The 26,383-nt window shown below is 38.5% G+C and overlaps 1 protein-coding gene and 3 long non-coding RNA genes across 8 annotated transcripts in view; 3 read left to right on the forward strand and 1 right to left on the reverse strand.

The window, feature by feature from the left end:
• The first annotated feature begins 3,637 nt into the window (after nt 1–3,637).
• On the forward strand, nt 3,638–12,760 carry LOC117524175. The gene is made up of 3 exons (XR_004564730.1): nt 3,638–3,685; nt 12,175–12,295; nt 12,696–12,760. It is a non-coding gene; the product is annotated as an uncharacterized LOC117524175 (long non-coding RNA).
• On the reverse strand, nt 7,516–25,904 carry LOC117524177. The gene is made up of 3 exons (XR_004564732.1): nt 25,672–25,904; nt 18,160–18,167; nt 7,516–7,526 (listed from the first exon to the last, which is right to left on the reverse strand). It is a non-coding gene; the product is annotated as an uncharacterized LOC117524177 (long non-coding RNA).
• Nucleotides 16,095–26,383, forward strand: part of dcaf6 (ddb1 and cul4 associated factor 6) — a 59,533-nt gene continuing 49,244 nt past the window's right edge. For 3 of the 5 annotated variants that reach the window (XM_034185926.1, XM_034185928.1, XM_034185929.1), the window contains exons 1-2: nt 16,380–16,467; nt 22,046–22,107. In XM_034185926.1, coding sequence (XP_034041817.1) covers nt 16,380–16,467; nt 22,046–22,107 — 150 coding nt within the window. Of the gene's footprint in view, nt 16,468–22,045; nt 22,108–26,383 lie in introns of those variants that run through there. The other 2 variants (XM_034185925.1, XM_034185927.1) reach the window with 2 other exon arrangements.
• On the forward strand, nt 17,445–20,064 carry LOC117524176. The gene is made up of 3 exons (XR_004564731.1): nt 17,445–17,684; nt 19,595–19,600; nt 20,052–20,064. It is a non-coding gene; the product is annotated as an uncharacterized LOC117524176 (long non-coding RNA).

Here is a 26,383-nt window from a genome sequence, read left to right on the forward strand (position 1 = left end):
TTGGGGCAACTGTTGTGATTTGGCGCTATATACATGTGCCCTGATGTCACTTTATCTCCATAGAAACTACCCAAACAATCTTTCATACAAACTGTTTAAAGGGACATTACAGTGTTGTGGTGGAAATTACGGCAATAGTGTGGGACAACTACATTTTGTTTAAAAAAAAAAAAATCACAACAGTTGTATGACATTGAATACCCCAATTATGTTTTGATTATTTTACTGATATTTTATTCAGAGATATTTTAAAACATTAGAAAAAACGTTTTTTACCGTTCATTTTTATCATTGAAGATCAAAAGTCTGGGTGTGGGACAAGCACAAAACGGCAATATTTGCATATAATGATGCTGAAAAAAGGTGAAAAAGTCATCATAGACTACTTGAACAAATTTCTTAAAACACTTTCATTGTAAAGATAACTATAAAAGTGTGAAAATTCCCCTTTTTTTTTTTCCTGTTTTTCATACAATATGATCAAAGGACATAAGTGCCCGTAGTCTAAGAATCACCCCTTAATAAAAAGGAGGAAAAACAAAAACAATAAGCTCCACGTCAGGCTCATAAAAACACTGAGTAAACCTGCTTCATTTGCAGGAGTAACACTTTTTAGTGATGCGCAAGTAAGTTTCACACCTCCTGAAGACGGCATGGCCCTTTTTGGATAATACTACAGCTGTTGCCATCAAACTGAATCCATCCACTTCAAAAGGCAAAAGGTCATATGAAGGAGCGCTGTTGCAGAAGCTGCAGGTGGCACATGGACAAAGCTTACAGGCTGACATCGCGAGTGTTAGAATCTCATTTGATATCCAATAATTAAGAGTTAATTTCACTTAGAGTGAGGTAAGTGTTCCAGAGAGCAGGGAAAGAACAACCCGCCATGTCTTCAGCCTTCAGTCCACAAAACAAACACCTTTTCTCAGTGTGGTGCATCTGTTGAAGAGAAGGGACACTTTAGCAGCCAAAATAACATTTTCTTCAGGTTAAAAACATCTGTACACATTCTCTGAACTGTACATTTAATGGAATCTTAGCCTGCCGAATTGCTGGTAATTAAGTAAAATGACAGAGGATAAAAAGTGTGGGCTAAGGTGGTGGTTCTACTGTCACTGCAACCTGGAACCAGACGAGCAACAGAAAATTAATGAATAAGTAAAATATGCCTCCTTATTTGTCCAAACAACTGTACAGCTACTTTAAATCAAGTTCTAACAGTCAGGAACGTTACGAGCATATCAAAATTTTTAGGATAATGTGCGCACACCTACTGTTTTAATTAAACCTAACCACAACTCTGAATATTAAGACAGTTACTCAACCTGCAAAATAGCACTGAAATTAGTGAACATAAAATAAGCAGTGCTGCTGTCATCTTGAACAACCTCTTCAAATACTCCCTACACTGTAGTTTTCTATGAAGTCTTATTTCTTTGAAGTTCTCCTGCACAGTCTCCACTCTCCAAGCACACAGGGGTCTGTTGCAAGTACTGACAGCATTAGAATAATATATTAAATTAATGCAAAAGCCACACTAATAGTAATTTGGGGTGCGTGTGTCTCCATGGTATCATATTAGTTGCAACAGGCTAAAAATGACTTTCACTGACCCACCCATAAGTGACCAGAATATTAATAAAAAATATTTTTGTTTGGACTTGTAACCACAGGTGCGTGCTACATTTGAATAAAGTCATGAAATGGCATTCTTGCAGCCAGCTGCTGTAGCCCCAAGTGATCCAGAAGTTCCCACATTTTCCCCCCACATTGGCAACATAAGATTGTGGATCCTTTATCTGAATAGCAACAAATTATAGGGGTACCAAAGAAAATCCTTTCCATAATATGGATGGTTAAAAACAAAAATAAAGTTACACAACTGTATAAAATGATCAAAAAAATTTTTTTTTTAATTCCATGAATAAGAATTTCCTTTCACTGAATCTTGTTTGCCTTTGTAAAATTGTAAAAATTTGTAGTTAGACTCTGTAATTTGAGTTCTTCCCAAGCTTAGAACACCTACAGTTTAATTGTAAGTCTCTATGAGTTATGTTTAAGCTTTACTCACCGAAGTCTGAATTTTCCACCTGTGAATATACGAGGTCTGTCCATGAAGTATAGGTCCTTTTTATTTTTTGATCAAAGTTTTTTCTAAACCTGTGAGACACATCGAAGTGGACACAGTTCGAACAATTACGATGGTTTTCGGTGAAAACTTTAACGGCTGATGAGAGATTTTGAGGTGATACTGTCGCTTTAAGGACTTCCCACAGAGCGAGACGTCGAGCAGCGGTCCCAGGCGCCGTCGTCAGCCTGTTTCAAGCTGAAAACCTCCACATTTCAGGCTCTATTGATCCAGGACGTCGTGAGAGAACAGAGACGTTTCAGAAGAAGTCGGTTTCAGCATTTTATCCGGATATTCCACTGTTAAAGGAGATTTTTTTTAATGAAAGACGTGCAGATGGGTCCGCGCGTCGGGACGCAGCCGGCGTGCACAGGAAAAACACCTCCGTGTTGATAACCATTTGTAAAATCCAGGCGGCTTTTGATGGCTTTCAGTGGAGTGAGTATATGAGAAATTGTTTAACAGGCAGGACATGTTCCAACTTGTCCTTAAGGCTTCCAACAGAGGTGTTTTTCCTGTGGCGGAGCGTCGCGGCGGCTGCGAGCCGATGCTGCAATCCGTCTGCACATCTTTCATTAAAAAAATCTCCTTTAACAGTGGAATATCCGGATAAAATGCTGAAACCGACTTCTTCTGAAACTTCTGTTCTCTCACGACGTCCTGGATCAATAGAGCCTGAAATGTGGAGGTTTTCAGCTTGAAACAGGCTGACGACATCTTGCACCATGGGAAGTCCTTAAAGCGACAGTATCACCTCAAAATCTCTCATCAGCCGTTAAAATTTTCACCGAAAATCAGCTTAATTTTTCGAACCGTGTCCACTTCGATGTGCCTCACAGATTTAGAAAAAATTTTGATCAAACAACGCGCCAGTCTCTCAGCAACTTCTCAGACAAAGGAATTCCGACGAGGGGCTGGACGACTCCTCCCACAAGGAGTGCTCACAGGCGAATGACGTCACCGACAGGCGTGGAAAAACTCACGCATGCGCACGAGGGTTCAAGCATGTCTGACGTAAAAACATCTGAATGAAATCCATATAGTTTTTGAAAAAAATAAAAAGGACCTATACTTTACGGACAGCCCTCGTAGAATAAGATTAAAGTAGTAAGATTCAAGGAGTAGTAAAGATCAGTAGATTTAAGGACAGAGGTTAAACAGAAGGGTTGCTTCCTTTAATGTTTGGAATTGTAGAATGTTGTCTTTATCTCAGAATATTTTGATTTATTGACTGAATTTACTTTGTACACTTAATACACATAAGAATGCAAGGATAACACAATGAAGTGAAAACATTTCCACAGTGGTCCACACATAAAGTTAAAAACCAAAAGCATACAAACAACAATAAAAGAGATACAAAATAAATGAAGTTATAACAACAGTAACATTTAGTGTATAAAACCATAAAATTGGTATTAAATAAAAACTTCAAAAATAAATACAGCTATACCTCCTAGTCATTGCTTAAAATTCATTATGTAATAAAAGGGTTAAGTCCCTCTTCTGGGCAGCATGGTGGCTTAGTGGTTAGCACTGTTGCCTCACAGCAAGAAGGTCATGGGATCAAATCCCACCTGGGGCCTTTCTGTGTGGAGTTTGCATGTTCTCCCCGTGGTTGCGTGGGTTCACTCCGGGTGGTCCGGCTTCCTCCCACATCCAAGGATACGCAGGTTAGGTGGATTGAAAACTTTAAAATGTGTGCGCGGGTGTGAATGTGTTTATTTGAGTATATGTGGTCCTGCGACAGACTGGCGTCCTGTCCAGGATGTACCCCGCCTCACACCCTGTGACTGCTGGGATAGACTCCAGCCCCCTGTGACCCTTAATTGGAGTAAGCAGTTGAAGATGAGTGAGTTCCTCTTCCAAAAGTTGATGTTCTAACCTTCAATTAAAACAGGCCTGATCAGATTGATTTTTATTATGCCCTGTAAAAAAAAAAAAAAAAAATACAATGATTTGCAAATTCTCTTCAACCTATATTTAATTGAATACACCACAAAGACAAGATGTTTAATTCAAACTGATAAACTTTATTGTTTTTGTGCAAATATTTGCTCATTTTGAAATGGTTGCCTGCAACACAGATTTTTCCTGACTTTGACCTATGACCTTGAAAATAAAATCAGTTCTTGCCTATCAGGATATGAATCTTCAGTAAAAAAAAAAAAAAATCATAATGATATCTGAAAAAGTATGGGCTCCAGGCTGTTCACAAACAAACATACAAACAAACACAGGATTGAAAACATAACCTCCTCCAACTTCACTGGCGGAGGTAATTAACAGTTCTCTTGATCTGTTTTAAGATTTGTCGCTTTTCTTATAATATTCGTCCACTGCTGCCTAAAAGTCAAATTATTCCACATATTTATGTAAAACTGTTGCCTTTGTAATTCATGTCACAACAGGCATGAGATGGCAGTTAAATCGAGCGCACCCAACCTGGAAAGGATGTCCCTGGAAAAGATGTGGTCTTGAAGGCAGTATATGTTCCTCTAAAACCTCTGTGTACTTTTCTGCATACCATGATAGACCCTGGATTTTGGACTTGTTGGTGACACTTGTCTGGATGGTCCTTTTTGTCTTTGGCCTGGAACATAAAAAAGAAAATCTGGAAAATGGATTACCTGACCAGAGTCCACATTTCCACTGTGTCATAGTCCAACCCTGATGCCCCTAAGTGTAGAGAAGTCTATGCTTCTTCTGGACAAGGTTTTAAGTTTTAAGCAGCGTTTGTGAATGTAACTTTGTATTGTGCTTGTTCAGGAGGATAAGCATCGTTAGACCTTACCTTGCTTTGTGAAATGCCTTGGAGTGACTTATGTTGTGATTTGGTGCTATATAAATGAATCGAGGTGAACTGTAGTGCTTGAAGATGCTTTCCCAAAGTAATCTCTTACCTATGTGATTACAGATGAGGACAAAATTATCAGCCCACCTGTGAAATGCAACTTTTTCTTCAAAATTTTCCCAAGTGCTTTTTGACCAGAGAAAGCAATTTTCAACACAGACTTTCTAAACATCATAATTTTATTTTGGACAGTTACATTATTTTACTTTGCACACAGAAAAAAAATTATTAGGCAAAAACCAAAAGCTACCAGGGTCAAAATTATTTGTCCTTTAAAAACTGACTGTTTTGATATTGGTTCAATTGGTTCAAAATGCTGCTGCTAGACTTTTGACAGGAAGCAGAAAGTTTGACCACATTACACCCATTTTGGCATCTCTTCACTGGCTTCCAGTCCCGGTGAGATCAGATTTTAAGCTTCTGCTACTGGCCTATAAAACTGTTCATGGACTGGCAGCTCCCTACTTAGCTGACCTAATTAAACCCTATGTACCGGCCCGGGCTTTGCGTTCTCAAGGTGCAGAATTACTTTGTGTCCCTAAGGTGAATAAGAAGTCTGCGGATCATAGAGCTTTCTCTTATCGTGCCCCTGTTTTGTGGAATGATCTCCCTGCATCAATAAAACAGTCAGATTCTGTGGAGACTTTCAAGTCCAGACTTAAGATGCACTTATTTTCCCTTTCGTATGGCTAGCATACTGGTATAGCATGTTACTATGTTTTTTACTCTTTAAATTAATTTTTTTAGGAAACGGAGCGTGCCGCAACCTCAACTTTATCTAAATTCTGGGTCTTTTAGTGAAGCTTAGGGCTAGTGGCTGGCGCTCACCTTAGTATTTCCTTTATTTTTCTTGTTGCTTTATGCTGACAAATTATACTGTAATTGCTGTCTCTCTGACGCCTGATTCTGTTTTCTTCTCTCTCTCTCTCTGTTTAAGGTGCGGCTCCATCCAGAGATGGGTGTGGTGTCTGTTTTCTGTTTCTGTACCCTCCTGTCCTGTGCACCAGCAACATTTCCTGCATTTTTGTTTTGTGAATTGTTTTGTAAATTGTGTCTGTAGCATGGCCCAAGCAGAGGGTCACCCCTTTGAGTCTGGTCTGCTTGAGGTTTCTTCCTCAGATCATTGGAGGGAGTTTTTCATTTCCACTGTTGCCTGTGTGATTGCTCTGGGCGTTGCTAAGGTTAGACCTTACTTGTGTGAAGCGCCTTGAGGCAACTTGTGATTTGGTGCTATATAAATGAAAATAAAACTAAATTGAAACTGAAGGCAAAAACCACTGTTGTGCAATGGTGTGCTTTAAAGTGTAGGTGACACGAAAAAATGTGCACAAATAATCACTAAAAATGTTGATATTTTTAAAAATCCTGAACAATAAATCCTCATTCTTGTCCTGGTTTTCAACAGTGTGATCATCAAACACGTTCTGCTGTTTGAACCATTTGGTTTTTATATTGCCATCGTCACCTTCTTCCATATCTTGGGCTCTTTTTTTGGAAGGGCCAGGCAATGAGTTTTCTTCCTTATGGGGACGAACAGAGAGCCTCCTCACCAGATGCCCGAACCACCTAAACTGGCTCCTTTCAAAGTGAAGAAGTTCATTTGCATCTGGCCCAGAATTCTGAGATGAGCACAGTGGGAATCTCAATCCAGAGTATAAATTGCACCTGTCAAAAAAATCCCTCTTGAAGAGGAAGATAACATGTATAAATCACACCTTTTTCTGTGTTATGACATCTTTTATATGGGATTTTTTTGTGCATTGCTGTATTTTTTTTATTTCTGGTATTTATTCTTTCATTATTTGGATTTATTTTGTTTAGTGTTTTGATTCTTGGGAAAATTCTGTGTAAATAGTCATTATAATTACTATTATTAATAACAAACGTGAATTTTCAGTGTACAGTGCATCCAGATAGCAGAGGTGTCAAGTAACGAAGTACAAATACTTCGTTACTGTATTTAAGTACACTTTTTAGGTATCTATACTTTACTCCTTTACTTATTTTTCTGCCTACTTCTGACTTCTACTCATTACATTTTCACACAAGTATCTGTACTTTCTATTCCTTAGATTTTTAAAACAAACAGCCTCGATACTCTTGGCTTCAGTTTAATGTTTATATATATATTTCACGTCATGTGCGCCTGTAATCAACTTTTCTGCAGCACGGCTTTGCTTTGAACCGTGAACCAATCGAAGCAGTGGTTCGCAGATTGAAGCAATGCTTCGACCTATTGCTTCGTTTATTCTTTCTTTCGCTTAATTTCCCCCCGCTAAAACCCTAAAGAGCATACTTCTGTGAGTATTATTTACCTTTTCTATGTTAAACCGACCTGTTATGGTCTTCTGAAACAGTTGATAGATGTATTTTATAACTTAAAAACGGGAGCAACACTAACGCGTTAGCATGTCTATGGCATTTTCAATGTTAAAAGTTAGCATTAAGCAGCTCTCGTCACGTTCGGGTGCATTTGTTTTCAAATTGTAATATTTCTTAAATTTATTTTTGTTTATATATTAATAATCTAATGATTATTATATACTATATATATATATATATATATATATATATATATATATATATATTTTTTTTTTTTTTTAAGGTTACTTTATACTTTTATACTTTAGGTAGGTTTTAGTAGGTTTTGGAGTACATACTTTTTCACTTTTACTTGAGTAAAGAGGTCAAGTTGATACTTCAACTTTTACCAGAGTGTTTTTAAACTGCAGTATCTATACTTCTACTTAAGTAACAAATGTGTGTACTTTTGACACCACTGCCAGAAAGTATTCACAACACTCCACATTTTGTGATATTACAGCCTTATTACAAAATGGAGGAAATTCATTTTCCCCCCCTCAAAATTCTACTCACAACACCCCAAATCACAACATGAAAAACGTTTTTTTGTTTAGAAATGTTTGCAAATTTATTAAAAATAAAAAACTAAGAAATCACATGTTTTCTTCTTTTCTTCAGGATGATAGATGACTTGCAGAATGATTTTGTTTGAAGTGAGGAAGAGTTGTGCAACAGGACGAAAAACATTAGTATCTTCTTCATCTCAGGTTCTCTTTCTGGATGGGCCAGGCAACACATTATTCTTAAACATTGTCTTCATTGTTGTCCTGGTTTTCAACAGTGTGATCATCAGACAGGTTCTTCTGTCTAAACTGTTTGTTATTTACATTACCATCATCATCCTCTTCCTCATCTCTGTCTCTCTTTCTGGATGGGCCAGGCAACGAGTTTTGTTCAACATTATCCTCATTGTTGTCCTGGTTCTCAACAGTGTGATCATCAGACACGTTCTTCTCTCTGAACCGTTTGGTTTTTCTGTAATCATTAGTATCTTCTTCATCTCTGGTTCTCTTTCTGGATGGGCCAGGCAACGAGTTTTCTTCAACATTATTCTCATTGTCCTGGTTTTCAACAGTGTGATCATCAGACACATTCTTCTGTCTGAACCGTTTGTTTTTTATATTACCATCATCACCATCCTCTTCTTCTCGGCATCTCTTTCGGGAGGGCCCAGGCAGTGAGGCATTGTCACTATTGTTGTCCTCACTGCTGTCAACAAGCTGATTCCTTGTAATGTTTCTATTTCCATCCTCATCAACATCTCTTTGTCTTGGTTCAGAGGGGCCAGGCATTGACTGTTCATCCTCAGTGGCATTATTATTATTATTATTGTTATTATTATTGTTGTTGTTGTTGTTGTTATTATTATTAACTTCAGGAGAACCATCCTCACGCTGATGCTCATCGATATTGTGGTCATTAACAGCAATGTATTCTTCATGATGAACTTCCTGTCTATCATGGTGGACGATTGGGACACGTCTGACAGCTTGACGTCGTCGTACAAATTGGAGATATCGTCGTGCCGCATCTTGAATATTTGGAGGTCTGAAAGGGCGGACATGCAGATGTCTCACATGTTCAGGAATTCTGAAACGTCTTTGAATAACAGGGCCATCACCTTGTCCACGATGAGGTATGTCCCCCTGGGGATCAGGAATTGCTGGCCTCTGTCTCACATGTATGGGAATTCCTAAATGTCCTCGAATCATAGGGCCATCACCTTGCCCATAATGAGATATGGCCCTCTGCAGACCAGGAATTACTGGTCTATGTCTCACATGTCTGAGATGTCTAATAAAGCGTAATATATGGGCCATTCGACCATGTCCTCTCCCATCCATTTTACTTAATATAATCAGTCGCCTTCAAAAACTGATAAACTTGATGAGTGGGAACTAATCTGCAAATTACAAACAAATTTGTAGTTAGACTCTGTAATTTGAGTTCCTTCCAAGCTTAGAATACCTACAATTTGATTGTAAGTCTCTGTGAGTTATGTTTAAGCTTTGCTCGCCGAAGTCTGAATTTTCCACCTGTGAATACAGAATAAGATTAAAGTAGTAAAGATCAATAGATTTAATGACAGTTTAAACAGAAGGGTTGCTCCTTTTAATGTTTGGAATTGTAGAATGTTGCCTTTATCTCAGAATATTCTGATTTATTGACTGAATTTACTTTGTACACTCCAATACACATAAATATATGCATCTAAGAATGCAAGGATAACACAATGAATTGAAAACATTTCCACAGTGGTCCACACATAAAGTAAAAAAAACAACAAACAACAATAACAGAGATACAAAATAAATGAACAGTTATAACAACAGTAAAATTTAGTGTATAAAACCATAAAATTGGTATTAAATAAAAACTTCAAAAAGAAATACAGATATACCTCCTAGTCATTGCTTAAAATTAATTAATAAGTAATAAAAGGGTTGGGTTCCTCTTCTGGGCAGCATGTTGGATTAGTGGTTAGCACTGTTGCCTCACAGGTGGGATGGAGTCCCACCTGTGGCCTTTGTGTATGGAGTTTGCATGTTCTCCCCGTGGTTGCGTGGGTTCACTCCGGGTGGTCCGGCTTCCTCCCACATCCAAGAATACGCAGGTTAGGTGGATTGAAAACTTTAAATTGTGTGCGTGGGTGTGAATGTGTTTGTTTGTCTATATGTGGTCGTGCAACAGACTGGCGTCCTGTCCAGGATGTACCCCGCCTCACACCCTGTGACTGCTGGGATAGACTCCAGCCCCCTGTGACCTTTCATTGGAGTAAGCAGTTGAAGATCAGTGAGTTCCTCTTCCAAAAGTTGATGTCATACAAAAGTTCTAACCTTCAATTAAAACAGGCTGATCAGATTGAGTTTTAATATGCCCTGTTGCCTTATGGCGAGAAGGTCAATCAATCAATCAATCAATTTTTTTTTTATATAGCGCCAAATCACAACAAACAGTTGCCCCAAGGCACTTTATATTGTAAGGCAAGGCCATACAATAATTATGTAAAACCCCAACGGTCAAAACGTCCCCCTGTGAGCAAGCACTTGGCTACAGTGGGAAGGAAAAACTCCCTTTTAACAGGAAGAAACCTCCAGCAGAACCAGGCTCAGGGAGGGGCAGTCTTCTGCTGGGACTGGTTGGGGCTGAGGGAGAGAACCAGGAAAAAGACATGCTGTGGAGGGGAGCAGAGATCGATCACTAATGATTAAATGCAGAGTGGTGCATACAGAGCAAAAAGAGAAAGAAACAGTGCATCATGGGAACCCCCCAGCAGTCTACGTCTATAGCAGCATAACTAAGAGATGGTTCAGGGTCACCTGATCCAGCCCTAACTATAAGCTTTAGCAAAAAGGAAAGTTTTAAGCCTAATCTTAAAAGTAGAGAGGGTGTCTGTCTCCCTGATCTGAATTGGGAGCTGATTCCACAGGAGAGGAGCCTGAAAGCTGAAGGCTCTGCCTCCCATTCTACTCTTACAAACCCTAGGAACTACAAGTAAGCCTGCAGTCTGAGAGCGAAGCGCTCTATTGGGGTGATATGGTACTACGAGGTCCCTAAGATAAGATGGGACCTGATTATTCAAAACCTTATAAGTAAGAAGAAGAATTTTAAATTCTATTCTAGAATTAACAGGAAGCCAATGAAGAGAGGCCAACACGGGTGAGATATGCTCTCTCCTGCTAGTCCCCGTCAGTACTCTAGCTGCAGCATTTTGAATTAACTGAAGGCTTTTTAGGGGACTTTTAGGACAACCTGATAATAAAGAATTACAATAGTCCAGCCTAGAGGAAATAAATGCATGAATTAGTTTTTCAGCATCACTCTGAGACAAGACCTTTCTGATTTTAGAGATATTGCGTAAATGCAAAAAGGCAGTCCTACATATTTGTTTAATATGCGCTTTGAATGACATATCCTGATCAAAAATGACTCCAAGATTTCTCACAGTATTACTAGAGGTCAGGGAAATGCCATCCAGAGTAAAGATCTGGTTAGACACCATGCTTCTAAGATTTGTGGGGCCAAGTACAATAACTTCAGTTTTATCTGAGTTTAAAAGCAGGAAATTAGAGGTCATCCATGTCTTTATGTCTGTAAGACAATCCTGCAGTTTAGCTAATTGGTGTGTGTCCTCTGGCTTCATGGATAGATAAAGCTGGGTATCATCTGCGTAACAATGAAAATTTAAGCAATACCGTCTAATAATACTGCCTAAGGGAAGCATGTATAAAGTGAATAAAATTGGTCCTAGCACAGAACCTTGTGGAACTCCATAATTAACCTTAGTCTGTGAAGAAGATTCCCCATTTACATGAACAAATTGTAATCTATTAGACAAATATGATCCAAACCACCGCAGCACAGTGCCTTTAATACCTATGGCATGCTCTAATCTCTGTAATAAAATTTTATGGTCAACAGTATCAAAAGCAGCACTGAGGTCTAACAGAACAAGCACAGAGATGAGTCCACTGTCCAAGGCCATAAGATCATTTGTAACCTTCACTAATGCTGTTTCTGTACTATGATGAATTCTAAAACCTGACTGAAACTCTTCAAATAGACCATTCCTCTGCAGATGATCAGTTAGCTGTTTTACAACTACCCTTTCAAGAATTTTTGAGAGAAAAGGAAGGTTGGAGATTGGCCTATAATTAGCTAAGATAGCTGGGTCAAGTGATGGCTTTTTAAGTAATGGTTTAATTACTGCCACCTTAAAAGCCTGTGGTACATAGCCAACTAACAAAGATAGATTGATCATATTTAAGATCGAAGCATTAAATAATGGTAGGGCTTCCTTGAGCAGCCTGGTAGGAATGGGGTCTAGGTCATGGGTTCAATTCCCGCCTGTGGTCTTTCTGCGTGGAGTTTGCCTGTTCTCCCCGTGGTTGCGTGGGTTCACTCCGGGTGGTCCGGCTTCCTCCCACATCCAAGAATACGCAGGTTAGGTGGATTGAAAACTTTAAATTGTGTGCGTGGGTGTGAATGTGTTTGTTTGTCTATATGTGGTCGTGCAACAGACTGGCGTCCTGTCCAGGATGTACCCCGCCTCACACCCTGTGACTGCTGGGATAGACTCCAGCCCCCTGTGACCTTTCATTGGAGTAAGCAGTTGAAGATCAGTGAGTTCCTCTTCCAAAAGTTGATGTCATACAAAAGTTCTAACCTTCAATTAAAACAGGCTGATCAGATTGAGTTTTAATATGCCCTGTTGCCTTATGGCGAGAAAGTCATGGGTTCAATTCCCGCCTGTGGTCTTTCTGTGTGGAGTTTGCCTGTTCTCCCCATGTTTGCGTGGGTTTCCTCCAGGTGCCCTGGTTTCCTCCCACATCCAAAGACGTGGGTTAGGTGGATTAGAATCTTTAAATTGTCTGTAGGTGTGCGTCTGGGTGTGAATATGATTGTTTGTCTGTTTGTGGCCTTGTGACAGACTGGCGTCCTGTCCAGGGTGTACCCCGCCTCGCGCTCTATGACTGCTGGGATAGGCTCCAGCACCCCCCCGCTACCCTTAATTGAATTAAGCAGTTGAAGATGAGTGTGGTAAACTACGTCACAGCCTGGCAAGAAAAAGAAAAAGAAGACTGACCCAAAGGGACGACAAGGCTAAACAGACATCAGTGGGTATTATGTTGAGATGGATTTAATACAAATGAAGAAGTTAAAATGAAGAAGTTAAATATTGGGGTACACTGCCGTGAATTATATTATGCATATGACTGAGTTACAGTTGTGATATATCAATGCGTATCCCCTCATCAACCAAAAAAAGAAAAAATAATATGAACAAAATGAATAATATGACAAAATATATGAAGAAAAAGCAAAAAGAAAAGTAAAAAAAGAAGAAAAATAAGAAGAAATAAAAATAAAATAAAACAAAAGTTTTTGTTAACCTATTTTGCCCACAATTTCTACATGATACAACTATAGCCTAAAATTTATTACAACAGAAATTAATATTTAACTTTGCAGATTTGACTTTTTATGTTAATATTTACATTGAAAAGAATTGCCTGCTATTAGTATATTTTTTTATATCAGTGACAATATTACACTTTCATTCCATTAATGAATGGAATCGACGGAATCCATTATTAAATGAGACCCCCCTCCACCAAAAATTTCTCCATCCACTTCTGCACAAATGTTGAGTCTCTTCTTTTAGCTAAACAGTATGGATTCCATCTTACATATGTTCAGAGAACGCTTATTATCAATAAGCCAATAACAAACAGACCAAAGTTCTGATGACTGCTGTTGTTGCATGTCAACACTACATTTGCCAGTTACCAAGAAGGAAGAATCATCAGCATACAACAGCAATTCACAATTAACTGCAGAAGGCATATCGTTACATATTTAAGAAACAGTAAACGACCCAGTACTGAACCTTGAAGCACACCATAGACCACTTTTGTTGAAGTCAACAATATAGCCACCAATGTTCACACACCATTGCCCATTATTACCTATTATTATGGTAGTCTTGGAACCAGTTAACGACAGGTTAAAAAAAAAAAGAAAAATAGAGCATCACGCTCACAGAGTGCAAACCTCCGCTAACACTGATTGATTGATTGATTCATTTTTATTGGTATAGAATATAAACATGCATAAAATAATACAAAAGCGTATTGACTAAAGCACATAAATACATAAAGTACAGGGTAACGCAATAAATAAATAAAATGCTTGTTTCCATTGTGGCACACTAGTTTCCAATTCCACAAAATTTTACCTTGGAATAAATTTTCAGGGTCGAGGTCCTGTTAGAAGTGGCTTTTCGTAAGCTAAATTAGATGTGATCAAAGATGTGTCAGGAGTATGTATATTTAGTTCATGCACTTGAATCAAAGTTTTTTGTGGTGTTGTCAGGTTTTTTCCACCAACTTTTTCAGTTTCTGAATTCGTTTTCAGATAATTTTCACTCTCACATATGAAAGAAATTTGCTATTTTTTGACAGAGGTATGACTTTTTGAAAATTTGTTCAATTTTGGGATTTTCCAATTTTCCAAGATTTTTCCTGACTTTGACCTATGACCTTGAAAATAAAATCAGTTCTTGCCTATCAGGATATGAATCTTCAGTAAAAAATTCATAACGACATATGAAAAATTATGGGCTCCAGGCTGTTCACAAACTACGACGGCGTTTTAGGGCCACATAGAATTTGTTTTTTTGAGACTTCGAGAATAAACTTGTAATATTACGAGAATAAAGTTGTAATATTACGAGAATATAGTCCTAATTTTACAAGAAGAAAGTAGTAATATTATGAGAACTAGAAGCACTCAGAGAGTGCAAACCTCCGCCAAGGCCATGGGGTCACTGACACCATAACATCTACACGCTGTGGAATCATTGAACCTAAAAAAGTCTAACAATGATGTTTGCTCAGTAGTATAAAAAGTTTCATCTGCTGTGACTGGATAGCATGTATCCTTAGCGCTTGGCATCACAGTTTATTGCAACTTGCACCTTTCCCAGAAGCTACTGTCATCTGAGCACTGATATTGATATTGCATGTGCTTATAGACAAAAACAAATAAAAGACAAAATTCAATTTATTATTCAACTAAACTGCAAATATATGAATTTTTTAACATTTATGAAACACTTCTCTAAACAAGGCCATAGGGTCACTGACGCTAAAGAGATCCCCTCCTTGGCACAGTGATCTATTTCTTTTTGTCGCTTTCTCTAAAATTGTATATAATAATCATTAGATTATTAATATATAAACAAAAATAAATTTAAGAAATATTACAATTTGAAAACAAATGCACCCGAACGTGATGACAGCTGCAACTGCTTAATGCTAACTTTTAACATTGAAAATGCCATAGACATGCTAACGCGTTAGCATCGGGATCCGGATCGTGATCCGGATCACCACTAAAATTTAATCACTTGTTCCTCTTGTCATTTCCAACCACTCCACAAAATTTCATCAAAATCCGTTCAAAACTTTTTGAGTTATCCTGCTGACAGACAGACAGACAAACAAACAAACAAACGCGACCGAAAACATAACCTCCTTGGCGGAGGTAATAAAGTCGTAATTTTACGAGAATAAAGTCGTAATATTATATTATGACTTTATTCTCGTAATAATAAAGTCGTAATATTATATTATGACTTTATTCTCGTAATATTACGACTTTATTCTCGTAATATTACGACTTTGTTCTCGAAGTCCAAAAAAACAAACAAACAAACAAAACAAAACAAAAAAACTCAATGTGGCCCTAAAACTCCAAACAAACAAAAACAGGAGCGAAAACATAACCTCCTTGGCGGAGGTAATAAAGTCGTAATTTTACGAGAATAAAGTCGTAATATTATATTATGACTTTATTCTCGTAATAATAAAGTCGTAATATTATATTATGACTTTATTCTCGTAATATTACGACTTTATTCTCGTAATATTACGACTTTGTTCTCGAAGTCCAAAAAAACAAACAAACAAACAAAACAAAACAAAAAAACTCAATGTGGCCCTAAAACTCCAAACAAACAAAAACAGGAGCGAAAACATAACCTCCTCCAACTTCAGAGGCGGAGGTAATTAACAGTTCGCTTGATCTGCTTTAAGATTTTTTACTTTTCTTATAATATTCGTCCAGTGCTGCCTAAAAGTGAAATTATTCCACATATATGTAAAACTGTTGCCTCTGTAATTCATGTCACAACAGGCATGAGACGGCAGTTAAATCGAGCGCACCCAAACTCTGTCAAAACGCGTGTTTTATCGCGTGATTTGGACCCAGCTGATTGCTGTGACTGCTGTCCGCTTGAAGCTGGTCTAGCAAGAAGAGAGACAGAAGGCAGCAGATAACTTCTGGAGCACAAGAGCGACTCATTAGCGCTCAGCCAAATGCAAGTGTCGAACAGCGCAGCAAACTAATGTTACAGCTACTCAGATGTGGACGACTAAACTGAAACGACGGTAGATAAAGGAGACATCAAAATAGAAGAGCTAGCTTAGTTTCAATGTTATTGCTAATCAGAAGACGCACTGGCTCACAATGTCCTGTTCTGGCAATCTGGTTTGGGATGTAAATAAGCGTTTAATTGGATACAACGAACCGAACATCATCAGGACCAACTATTTAGGTAAGAAACATATACATGTGTAAAAAAGAGAAAATAATAGATAAAGAATGCTAACGGTATTTAGCTGAGACGTCGTTGGAAAACCTTTAAGAGTCCGAAGCTAACGCAGGTTGTAAACAGTGAGGATCGAGTGACAGCTGATAAAACTCCACTTTAAAACTTTGTATATAAAGAGTGGGGCTGGAGCTTAGGATTTTCATATGATTGAGCCATCGTAGCTAATTGATGAGTAACTACTAATATGAAAATTAAGCGTTTTAATACTTAATGGGATACTCCCCCCCCCCCCCCCCCAAAAAAAAACAAGACGTCAAAATTTGATTTGTTTCAGCTTGTCAAATGGGAGGATTTCATTTATTTAGACCAAATACTAGTTTTAAAATGTTCATTATAATATGCATCCTACTCAGCAAGTGTCTGTTGCTTTAAATGGAAATGAGTTGTTGGTTGTTGACCCGCCCCCTCTTTTTTAAAATGTTTTTTGGAAGGGGGGTGGATTTCTCCATCTCTCCTGTCAGTACCACAGGCATATAACTTGCAAGATCTGTTGTCCTCGTGCGCAGATCAACTGTGCATATGTCTGCGCATGCACAGACGGACAGTTTTGGATCAGCAGCAATAACCTGTACTAACTGTTAATTAGTATTTCTTAACAAAACAGACTCACTGTAAACTGTAGATAAACACTGATTCTTAGCTGTGAAATGATTAGCACATGTGCAGAATGGATCTGGCAGGCAGTAGGGATGTGGTACTTAGAGGAATTTCTCCGTCTTGCCCACCAATGGTCTCAGTGGCCATGGCTCATACAACAAGTAAACTGCATTTGAGCACACCTGTATTTGTCGGGCTGATGTGATCTGCTTATGCTTTCAGGGGCAGAGTCCTGCTGAAAAAAACTGTACTTGTGCCCCTGAGCTGAGGACTGATCGTTATTGTTTGCCTTATTCATAGCAGATGAAAGACAGCATGAGGCTGATGCTGGGAATTCCAAGAAGGTCTAGTGCAAGTCAAATGTTTGTCAGTGCTGGGGTACCTACTTGTGCAGCTGTGCTGCATAATCTGATGTATAGATTTATGTGCAGGGTATCTGAGTTACAAAACAATGTAATTGCTGTTTTGGCTAGCCCTGGACGTAGCTCTGTGAGACTGTTCTCTAGTTTGTGGAATCACTGGCGAACGTGCCTGTATGTGGGACAGTGAGCTATGCAATATCTGTATGTTTTTTTTTTTTTGTGATTTTTTTTTTTATGTTTTTATCTGTGTTATGGATCCCCCCTGGGTCTGGAATAAATAAATTATTCTTCTTCTTCACTTAGATCCATTCAAACATGATCAATGTGGATGTACAGCATTGAGGGAATGCTTGAGCACTTTTTTTGAAAACACCTGCACATGTCACAAACCTTGGTTAATCTTTGTGCTGTTCGTTTTTAAAGTTTAAATGAACTGCATTTATGTAGTGCTTTTCCATCTGAATCAGAAGTTTAAAGCTCTTTACAGTGATGCCTTGTGTTCACACACTAATATCGTGGTGCTGTCATGCAAGGCACTCACTGCACACCCGGAGGAACTTTGGGATTAAGGACCTTGCCCAAGGACCCTTGGTTTTTTCCAGTCTGATGGGGGTTTGAACTGACTATCCTATGGTCTCATGTACAGGGCTGCATTGGAATTGGGTCTCAACTCAACCTCTATTTCTAAAGCATGTTTAAAATGACAGCAGCTGACCAAAGTGCTGTATATAATTAAAGAATGGGCACAAAGTTACCCCCAATTGCAAATAAATAAATAAAAAACAATAAAATTACAACAGGCAATAAAAGAAAAGACAAAGTAAAATAAAGAGTAAAAAATAGTAGGAAATAATTTAGTTTGATTTAATTTATTTACATAGCACCAAATCAAAACAAAGCTGCCTCAGGTGCAACACATAAGTAAGGTGTAACCTTACCAAGCGTGAGAGCAAGCACACAGGTAACAGTGGTAAGGAAAAACTGCCTCTAATGATATTGAGGAAGAAACCTCAAGCAGACCAGACTCAAAGGGGTGACCCTCTGTTTGGGCCATGCTACCGACACACTAGACAATTATACAGGAAATTTTGGGAGTCCATGCTGGTTCAAAGCCTTAGTTATCATTGAAAGAGAGACTGTTACTGCACAGTGGTGAACTGTATCAGAGACGGAAACAGTCTTAAATTGTTTCACAGCAGTTACATTCTGAAGCTCAAAACGGCACAAATTCACAAAACTTGCAGAAAGGGTTTTTGTGTATGTGAATTATAGGCAAAGCAGCTGCTTTTTCCATTTTAATTGGTCTTTCTCAACAGGGGTTTTTCTAGGAAATACTGTTGTGTGTCCCACGTTAACAAAGCATTTCTGTTCAAATTTGCACTTGTAAACTTACCATATTATAATGGTCAGAAAAGAGTTAATACAGCTGTACCTCATTATAATCTTTATATGACAGTTAGTAGCCATACAGGGCTGCCTGATTAAAAAAAAATCATTCAAACATGATGAGGGTACATGGAGATATGCAATCGCCCAAACACAGAATTTGACGTTTTGACTGACTTAAGAGCCACCTATACTCTCACGCCTTCATTATCCCACATTAATTTCCAGTGGCATAGTACTGGGCTTGCTAATGGATTCATATCATGCTTGGCTAGCTTGGGATGTTGAGGGCACAGTCCAAAAGTGCCTCACCAATAAGCGTCACTTAAGCAAAAATGAGCATTTTGCAGCTCCCCGTACAGGCAGCACCCTCGACTGTCTGCCGAATTTTGCAATTTTCTGGAACTCCTCCCATCACAGATTGGCACGAATGAAAATGAAGCTGGGCAGTCATTGGCGTAACGAGATATTTCATCTTTAAAACCAAATTTTTTAGAAGTGCAAATGGGGACTTCCTAAAATTCTATTGGACTTAGAATTTTAGGATTTTTCTATCTACCCATAGACCTTCCACCAAAAAAGTAAAATTCTGAAAAATCTGAGGGGGTGATGTACATATCACCCTCTAATAGTAATTTGTCTGAATTGGGGGGATCGGTTCTTAAATATACCTCGCTTTTTTTTTAATGGTCTTTACATTTTGATACACTTGAGGTTCTAAACAGTTTTTTGTGAATTAAAGCTGGTAGAAAATTTTTACAGCATGCACATGTAAGGGTCCTCCCTGGCCTTCCTTATTTTATGCTCACTTACCATTGCATTAACTGATCATCAGTCATCAATGTGATTAAGATTCCTGCTGGATGCTACAAAGCATGAATGAGATATTAACATTTATCATTCTGCAGATATAGGAACTGGTTGTTTGTGTGTTTTGATGCTTGTGTGTCCATTTGTTGTGAGACAACAGTGTGGAAGAACAAACAGTGATCACTGTGAACACAGAGGAGAGCACAGTACCAGACAGAGAGGTTTATTCCACTTGTCTGCAGTGTGCCCTGTCAAACGTTCAGCACCTGACAGTGGATTTAATGAAGATTTAACATGCACTGGCAGTGGGGAAGGTGCCGCAGAGATGTGGTCAGTGCTGCATTTAGCCTAACTGAGATGTGGAGGGAGTAGTTGTTGTTGTTGTGTGACAATCTTTGGGAGGGAAGTCTTTTGAGATATATTTAGGCAGGAGTCTCCAAAATGGTACAGGAAAAGGCTAAGAAAAAATAACACAGTGATATAGGCTCACAGTTCAATTGGAAAAATAAAACTTGAACCAGATGGATTTAGGGATTTACCTTTCTTAATCTACAAACATTTTTTTTTCCTTAAAAAAATAGTGTATGTGGACAGCATCTACCTTAATCAAGACCCACCACAGTGTGTATTTACATCCAAATCACTGTATAAAGACATTTGACATTTGGGTGATTCTATGGTAACGGAATTATGACAACGGGAAAATCTGGCCATATTTTAGCTCCCCATTAAAAATGTGCTCGGATTGTAATTCCGTTACCGCAGAATCGCCCATTTACATATTTATTTATTTTCCCAGATATCCTGCCAACAAACATTGCATACATTGGCAATATACTTTTTCCTTCATTGAGTTCGAAAAATGCAATCACATGCTTTGATATACTTAAAAAGTAATTATAAATATCGCAAAATGATGTGTTACTTAAAAATTTTCATTCTCAGGTACACATTTGTGTGTTAGGCCCATGGTTCCAAGACCTTTGCTAACAGGGCTATTCCACAGTGCACTGTTCCTTCTTGTTTAATCCCGAATAGCAAATGAGGGCACGTTTTGAAGCATTGTAACATCTTGATACATTTTGGTCAATCTTGAACACAGTTGGTATACGTAGTAGTTACAGCCATCATTGGCAACAGATTTGAAATCAGGATCCAATTTTTTTGAACTGTTTAAAAAATTTCATCCGAATTCTCAAAATCATTGATAGCATGTGGTAACTTCTGGGTATTTGTAGTCTTAATGGTTTCCCATTTTTGCACCTTTTTGGATTGTGGAATAGGTTGTAGGTTGTAAGCTTTGGTGAAAGCCTAGACATGTAACATAGAAAAATAACAAGTCTGTCGAGTCCAGTTCGTTGACCAGATGCCTCAAAACTAATAAATGCTATTATCTTGCAAGTCTCCAAGTTGAAAAGAAATATAAGGAGGAGCACTGTGGTGCAAGTGACTAGGGCTGTTGCCTCTCAAACAAAAGGTCCCCAGTTCCATGCCACCTATTTCCCATCCCTGTATACACATGGGAGTTGCTTCTAGAAAGGCATCCGGTGTAAAACTTGTGCCAAATTGAACATGTGATCTTGAGCAAAAATGAGAGAAGCCAAAACAAATTACTTGAGCAACACTGTGGTGTAAGTGGATACAACTGTGCCTCCCAAAGAGAAGGTCCCCAGTTCAAGGTCTCCCGAACACCATTCTCTGTACATCTGGAGTTATATCAAGAAGGGCACCCAGTGTAAAACTTGTGCCAGATCAACATGTGAATCCATACCAGATCTGCAGGAGTGACCCTGGACAAAGACATGAAGAGCCAAAAGAAATTAGTGTTTTGCTTACATAACATGCTAGCAGTCTTTCTATCTGCTGAACATGTCTGGGCTTGTTGCAGGGAAATCTTATCATATGCATGATGGAAATTAGGAGCAGGTGTAATTGAGGTTTCAGGTTGTTCGAAATGAGGGTTTTTGTCATTTGTTTAGTCATTAGATAATTTATCCAAATACAGTTGATTTGTCACTTTGTTGTTTGGTTTATATCACCAACAAGTGGGTTCTGTGACAACAAAAGAGGAAATGATTTTGTCACCAAACTCTGTTTGGTGTCAATTGTTGTTGTCTAATGAAGTAAAGTAAAATATGAACTTATCAAACCTGTTCTTCATCTTGCAGCATCCTGATTTTATTTTATTAACATAATTACTCTTTGCCATTGAATGGGGCAAGTTAACACGAGGACATGATTAATTATATGCTGCAGAAATGCAGAATGCGAGTGTTTAAATTCTACCCTGATTTTTTTGTTTGTTTGTTTTTTAGATCTGAAACGAGCTTGGTAACTCTTTATATTTTGACTTTTTCTTTTTCCAGGCAGAAGAGAATTCGTCCAGAGGCTAAAACTTGAAGCCACACTGAATGTACATGATGGATGTGTAAGTAGGATGTGTGAGTTCTCAGTCTGGGAACTGCCTACACCAAACAGTTTAACCATGCAGTACCATACTGTTTCTGCTATTTCTTATTGATTGACGTAAATGAAGTCCAAGACAGTGCTCGCAAAATCACTAGCCCGACGTCCCGGGGCTATGTACTTTTTCACTCGGGCTACTAAAATTTTACACCCCCTGCCCGACGGGCTACCTAAAAATATACCCGATATCTTGGCTGGCTGAGGATGATAGGAGATGGCGCCGTCCTTCTGTGTGTTACGTGCGCAGCCAGGCACCCGCTCGCTCTCCCGCCCGCTTTCTCTCACGCGCACACACGAGCCAGCCGCATGTGCACGAAGCACCGAGTACGATGAAGTGAGAAGAATAGGAAGCAAAACAGTTGCTGGTTTAGTCTGCAGTCACCACGCTACTATTCAGAATTGAAGCATCGCAAACACTCGCCAATATAGACGTCTTTTGATGGTAGGTTAATAAAGTAAAAAAAGAAAAAAGAAACGCATATGCGAAACAATTATATTTATTTATTTAATTCATTTGTTCTTTTTTTGAACACAGATGGATTTACGTCGATATTTTAGTTCTGTGCAGCCAAAAAACACAGGTCAGAATGAAGAGGGGGCAGAGAGAGAGGGACAGTCCAGCACAGATGAGCAGGCAACCACACAGGACCAGGCCAAGTCAGCGTCAGAGCAGCCAGCCTCCACAGGAACAGAGCGACAAGCCAGCCCAAAAAGAAAGAGTTCTGAAAAATCAGACTATGAAGCAAAAAGAAAGCGCACATTTGTGGTTTCATGGACTAAGGAATTCCCTTGGCTGGAATATGATAAGGTGAACAAAACAATGTTCTGTCAAGTGTGTCGTCAATTCCCTACAATTTCTGACTCCAACAATGCTTTTGTACTTGGTACTAGTAATTTTAGGAAAGACCCCATCAGAACCCATGACAACTCCCTGTCACATAAGAAGTGCATTAGTGCCCAGTCTGCAGCTTTATTCCCAGAAGAGACACCAATTGCAAAAACCATACAACACATGAACAAAGCACAGCAGGATATAATGACTAGACTTTTTAGAACAGCATTTTATGTTGCAAAAAGTGAATTGCCAATGGCAAAATTTGGCAGTCTTTGCAAACTTCAAAAAGCAAATGGCATAGATGTAGGTTCTACTTACCACAATGACCATGCCTGCAGAGATTTTATTAGGGCTATAGCAAAAACCTCTAGAGACCAGATTCAAAAAGATATCAAAGACAGCAGGTTTTTGTCTGTGCTCGCGGATGGGAGCACAGATGCTGGGGTTATCGAACAGGAGCTGGTTCATGTTAGATATGTAAAGGGAAATGGTGACATATCTACCTACATGGTGAAATGCCAACCAGTCAGAAGCTCAAATGCTGCAGGGGTTCTAGAAGCCATTGATGAAGCTGTGGACCATGTAGGCATCAGGGCAGACACTTGGGAAAAAAAAGTGGTCTGTGCCAATTTTGATGGTGCTGCTGTAATGATTGGAGACAAAACTGGAGTAGCTGGGCGGCTCAAAGAAAGGGCACCTCACATCATTACTATACATTGTGTGGCACATAAATTAGAGCTGGCAGTGCTGGACAGTATTAAAGGATGCGAGTACCTAGCAAAATTTGAAGACACACTCAAAAGCATCTTTAAGATGTATTATTATCCGCCAAAAAAGAGAAGGGAACTGACTGAAATAAGTGAAATGCTCAATGAAAAACTGGCACATTTTAGTGGCCTAAAAAGCACCCGGTGGCTGCCAAGCAGGCTGAGATGTCTAAAGGCTGTGGAAAAATCTACACTCAAACAGTTACCCATTTAGAAAACATGTCAGGAGGAAGTGGTGTTACACCAGAAGATGCTGCAAAAGCAAAGGGGATTGTGCAGGAGATGAAAAGTGAGAGATTTGTTAGATTTCTGCATTTTATGTTAGATTACAGCACAATCCTTTCCAAATGCAGCACTGAAATGCAGCATGACAAACTGAGCATTATGCGAACAAATCAGTTAGTTGAGAGCACAACATCACACCTAATCAGCCTTAAAACCAAGCCAGGTGAATTTCAAAGATCCCTGGACACCAAACTCACAGTAAATGATGATGAGAGTATTTCTTACAGTGGAACAAAACTCACAAAAAGCCAGCGACCTGTTAGGGGGGGATGTGAAGACAAGGACAAAAGTGCCATTAGTACACTGTTCTTGAAGATTATTGACAACACAGTTAAGTACATGGACAACCGATTTAAAAATCTTTCTCAAAAACCCTTGTCTTGTTTCCAAGTTTTTGACCCTTCTACTCTTCCCAGCTCAAGACTAGAGCTGTCAACTTTTGGGGATGAAGAGGTGGACTGTCTTGTCAAACATTTTGATACTTTGCTAAATGAGGAGGAAAAAGTCAAAATTCCAGAAGAATGGATGGATCTAAAAATGTGGCTTTCAGCACACCGTGGTAGCAAACTAGACACCTTGTACAAAGATCTCTTATCTGAGAATCCTGAAAACCTGTCCCATGTGTTGTTGTTAGTGAAGTTAATGCTGACACTAAGTCCATCAACAGCCATTTGTGAGAGAGGATTTTCCTGCATGAACCGTGTGAAAACAGTATACCGCACAAGTCTCCAGGCTGAAACACTGAATGACCTTATGCACATCTCCATAAATGGGGAATCAGTGGAATCCTTTTGTCCTGAGACAGCAATTCATTTCTGGGTGTTGAGCACAAAGGGCACAAGACATATTGTACACAAAACAGGAAAGACAGTGAGCAGAGAAGAGGAGACTGTGGCACAAGAGGAAATGTCTGAAGATGATGAGACTGTTCCCTCAACAACTGGCATTTTCTAATTTGCCAGAATAATCCATTTTCTTGTTCTTGTTCTGTGTTAATAAAAGTTCCAAAAATGTTAATTAGGTTAAATGTGTTATCACTTGCATTAAAACATTAAAAACAAAAAATGGGCCAGTTCATTTCATTTCGGGCTACCAAAACCTGAAGAGTGCCTGCCTGAAGGGCTACTAGGGATTTTGAAATTTTGCGAGCCCTGCAAGATGTATTCAGTACTTGGAAATGGTCAGGTATAAATCCTTTAATTTGTCTTAAAAAAAAAAACTGGCATGAACATGATGATTTACTTAAATCATCAAGGTAGGGAGGGGTGTCATTTCAAAAAATATGGAAATCTATAAATGTTTGCATGGAATATGGAAATATACACGGAATAAACCATAGCAGGATAAATTTTGGGTCATTTGATTCCAAAAACCCATATGGATGGAGCCAGTGACGATATCGGGTTCAAAAATCGCCAAAAATATCGACGAAAATGTCATATCTTGAGAACGGCTGCACCTAGAGACTTGAAATTTGGCTCCAAATGTTGCTTGACCCCAAGTTTATATTCAACTTCTATAGTAACAATAAGCCTATAGCTGGTGTTTTTTAAGAGTAATTGACAAAAAACCTAATTTCAGTATATATGTTATGATCAATTGTAACAAACAAAATCTATGTAGTTTTTATTTCAGGAACATCAGTTGAGTATAATCATCACATGTAAAGAATGACATGGCCACAATGAACTAATTATAAGCAACAGAGTGGTTTTCTACGTCAACAGCACATATACGACACACTCGTTACTTTAAATTTTCATACGCTCCATCCATATGGGTTTTTGGAACCAAATGACCCAAAATTATCCTGCTATGGTTTATTCTGTGTATATTTCCATATTCCATGCAAACATTTATAGATTTCCAAATTTTTTGAAATAACACCCCTCCCTAATCAAGGGTAGCAGTAACTGTATCTAGTGTACATTTATGTCTCGTTTTTATTTCACTTCATGAAAACATGTTTTGTTGTTGTTGCTGTGAAAACACATGAAACATAAAAAAATGAAGATTAAATTTTGGTTTTCTTTGCATTTATTTCTGAACATAAAATGTTTACTTAAAATACAGGTTTGGCCAATAAATCTGACCAGAACTGTAGATGTTGACTTTCCTCATAGTCTAGTCATATTGACATTTGACCCACCACTAATTGCAAAAAAAAAGAAAGAAAAGTTTTATATGGGATTCTCCTCTGATATACTCCAGGTATAATATATTAATATATTTAAAACAGAGAACAGTAGAAGGGGTGGAAGAGCCCACAATGTGCTAATTTATCTTAATTAGATATGAACATAAAAGGAGACAGTCAAACAACTGGAAATCTTGTATCTGTCATCAAAAAG

This window comes from Thalassophryne amazonica, chromosome 14 (genome assembly GCF_902500255.1).
Source record: "Thalassophryne amazonica chromosome 14, fThaAma1.1, whole genome shotgun sequence".
Classification (NCBI taxonomy): Eukaryota; Metazoa; Chordata; class Actinopteri; order Batrachoidiformes; family Batrachoididae; genus Thalassophryne; species Thalassophryne amazonica.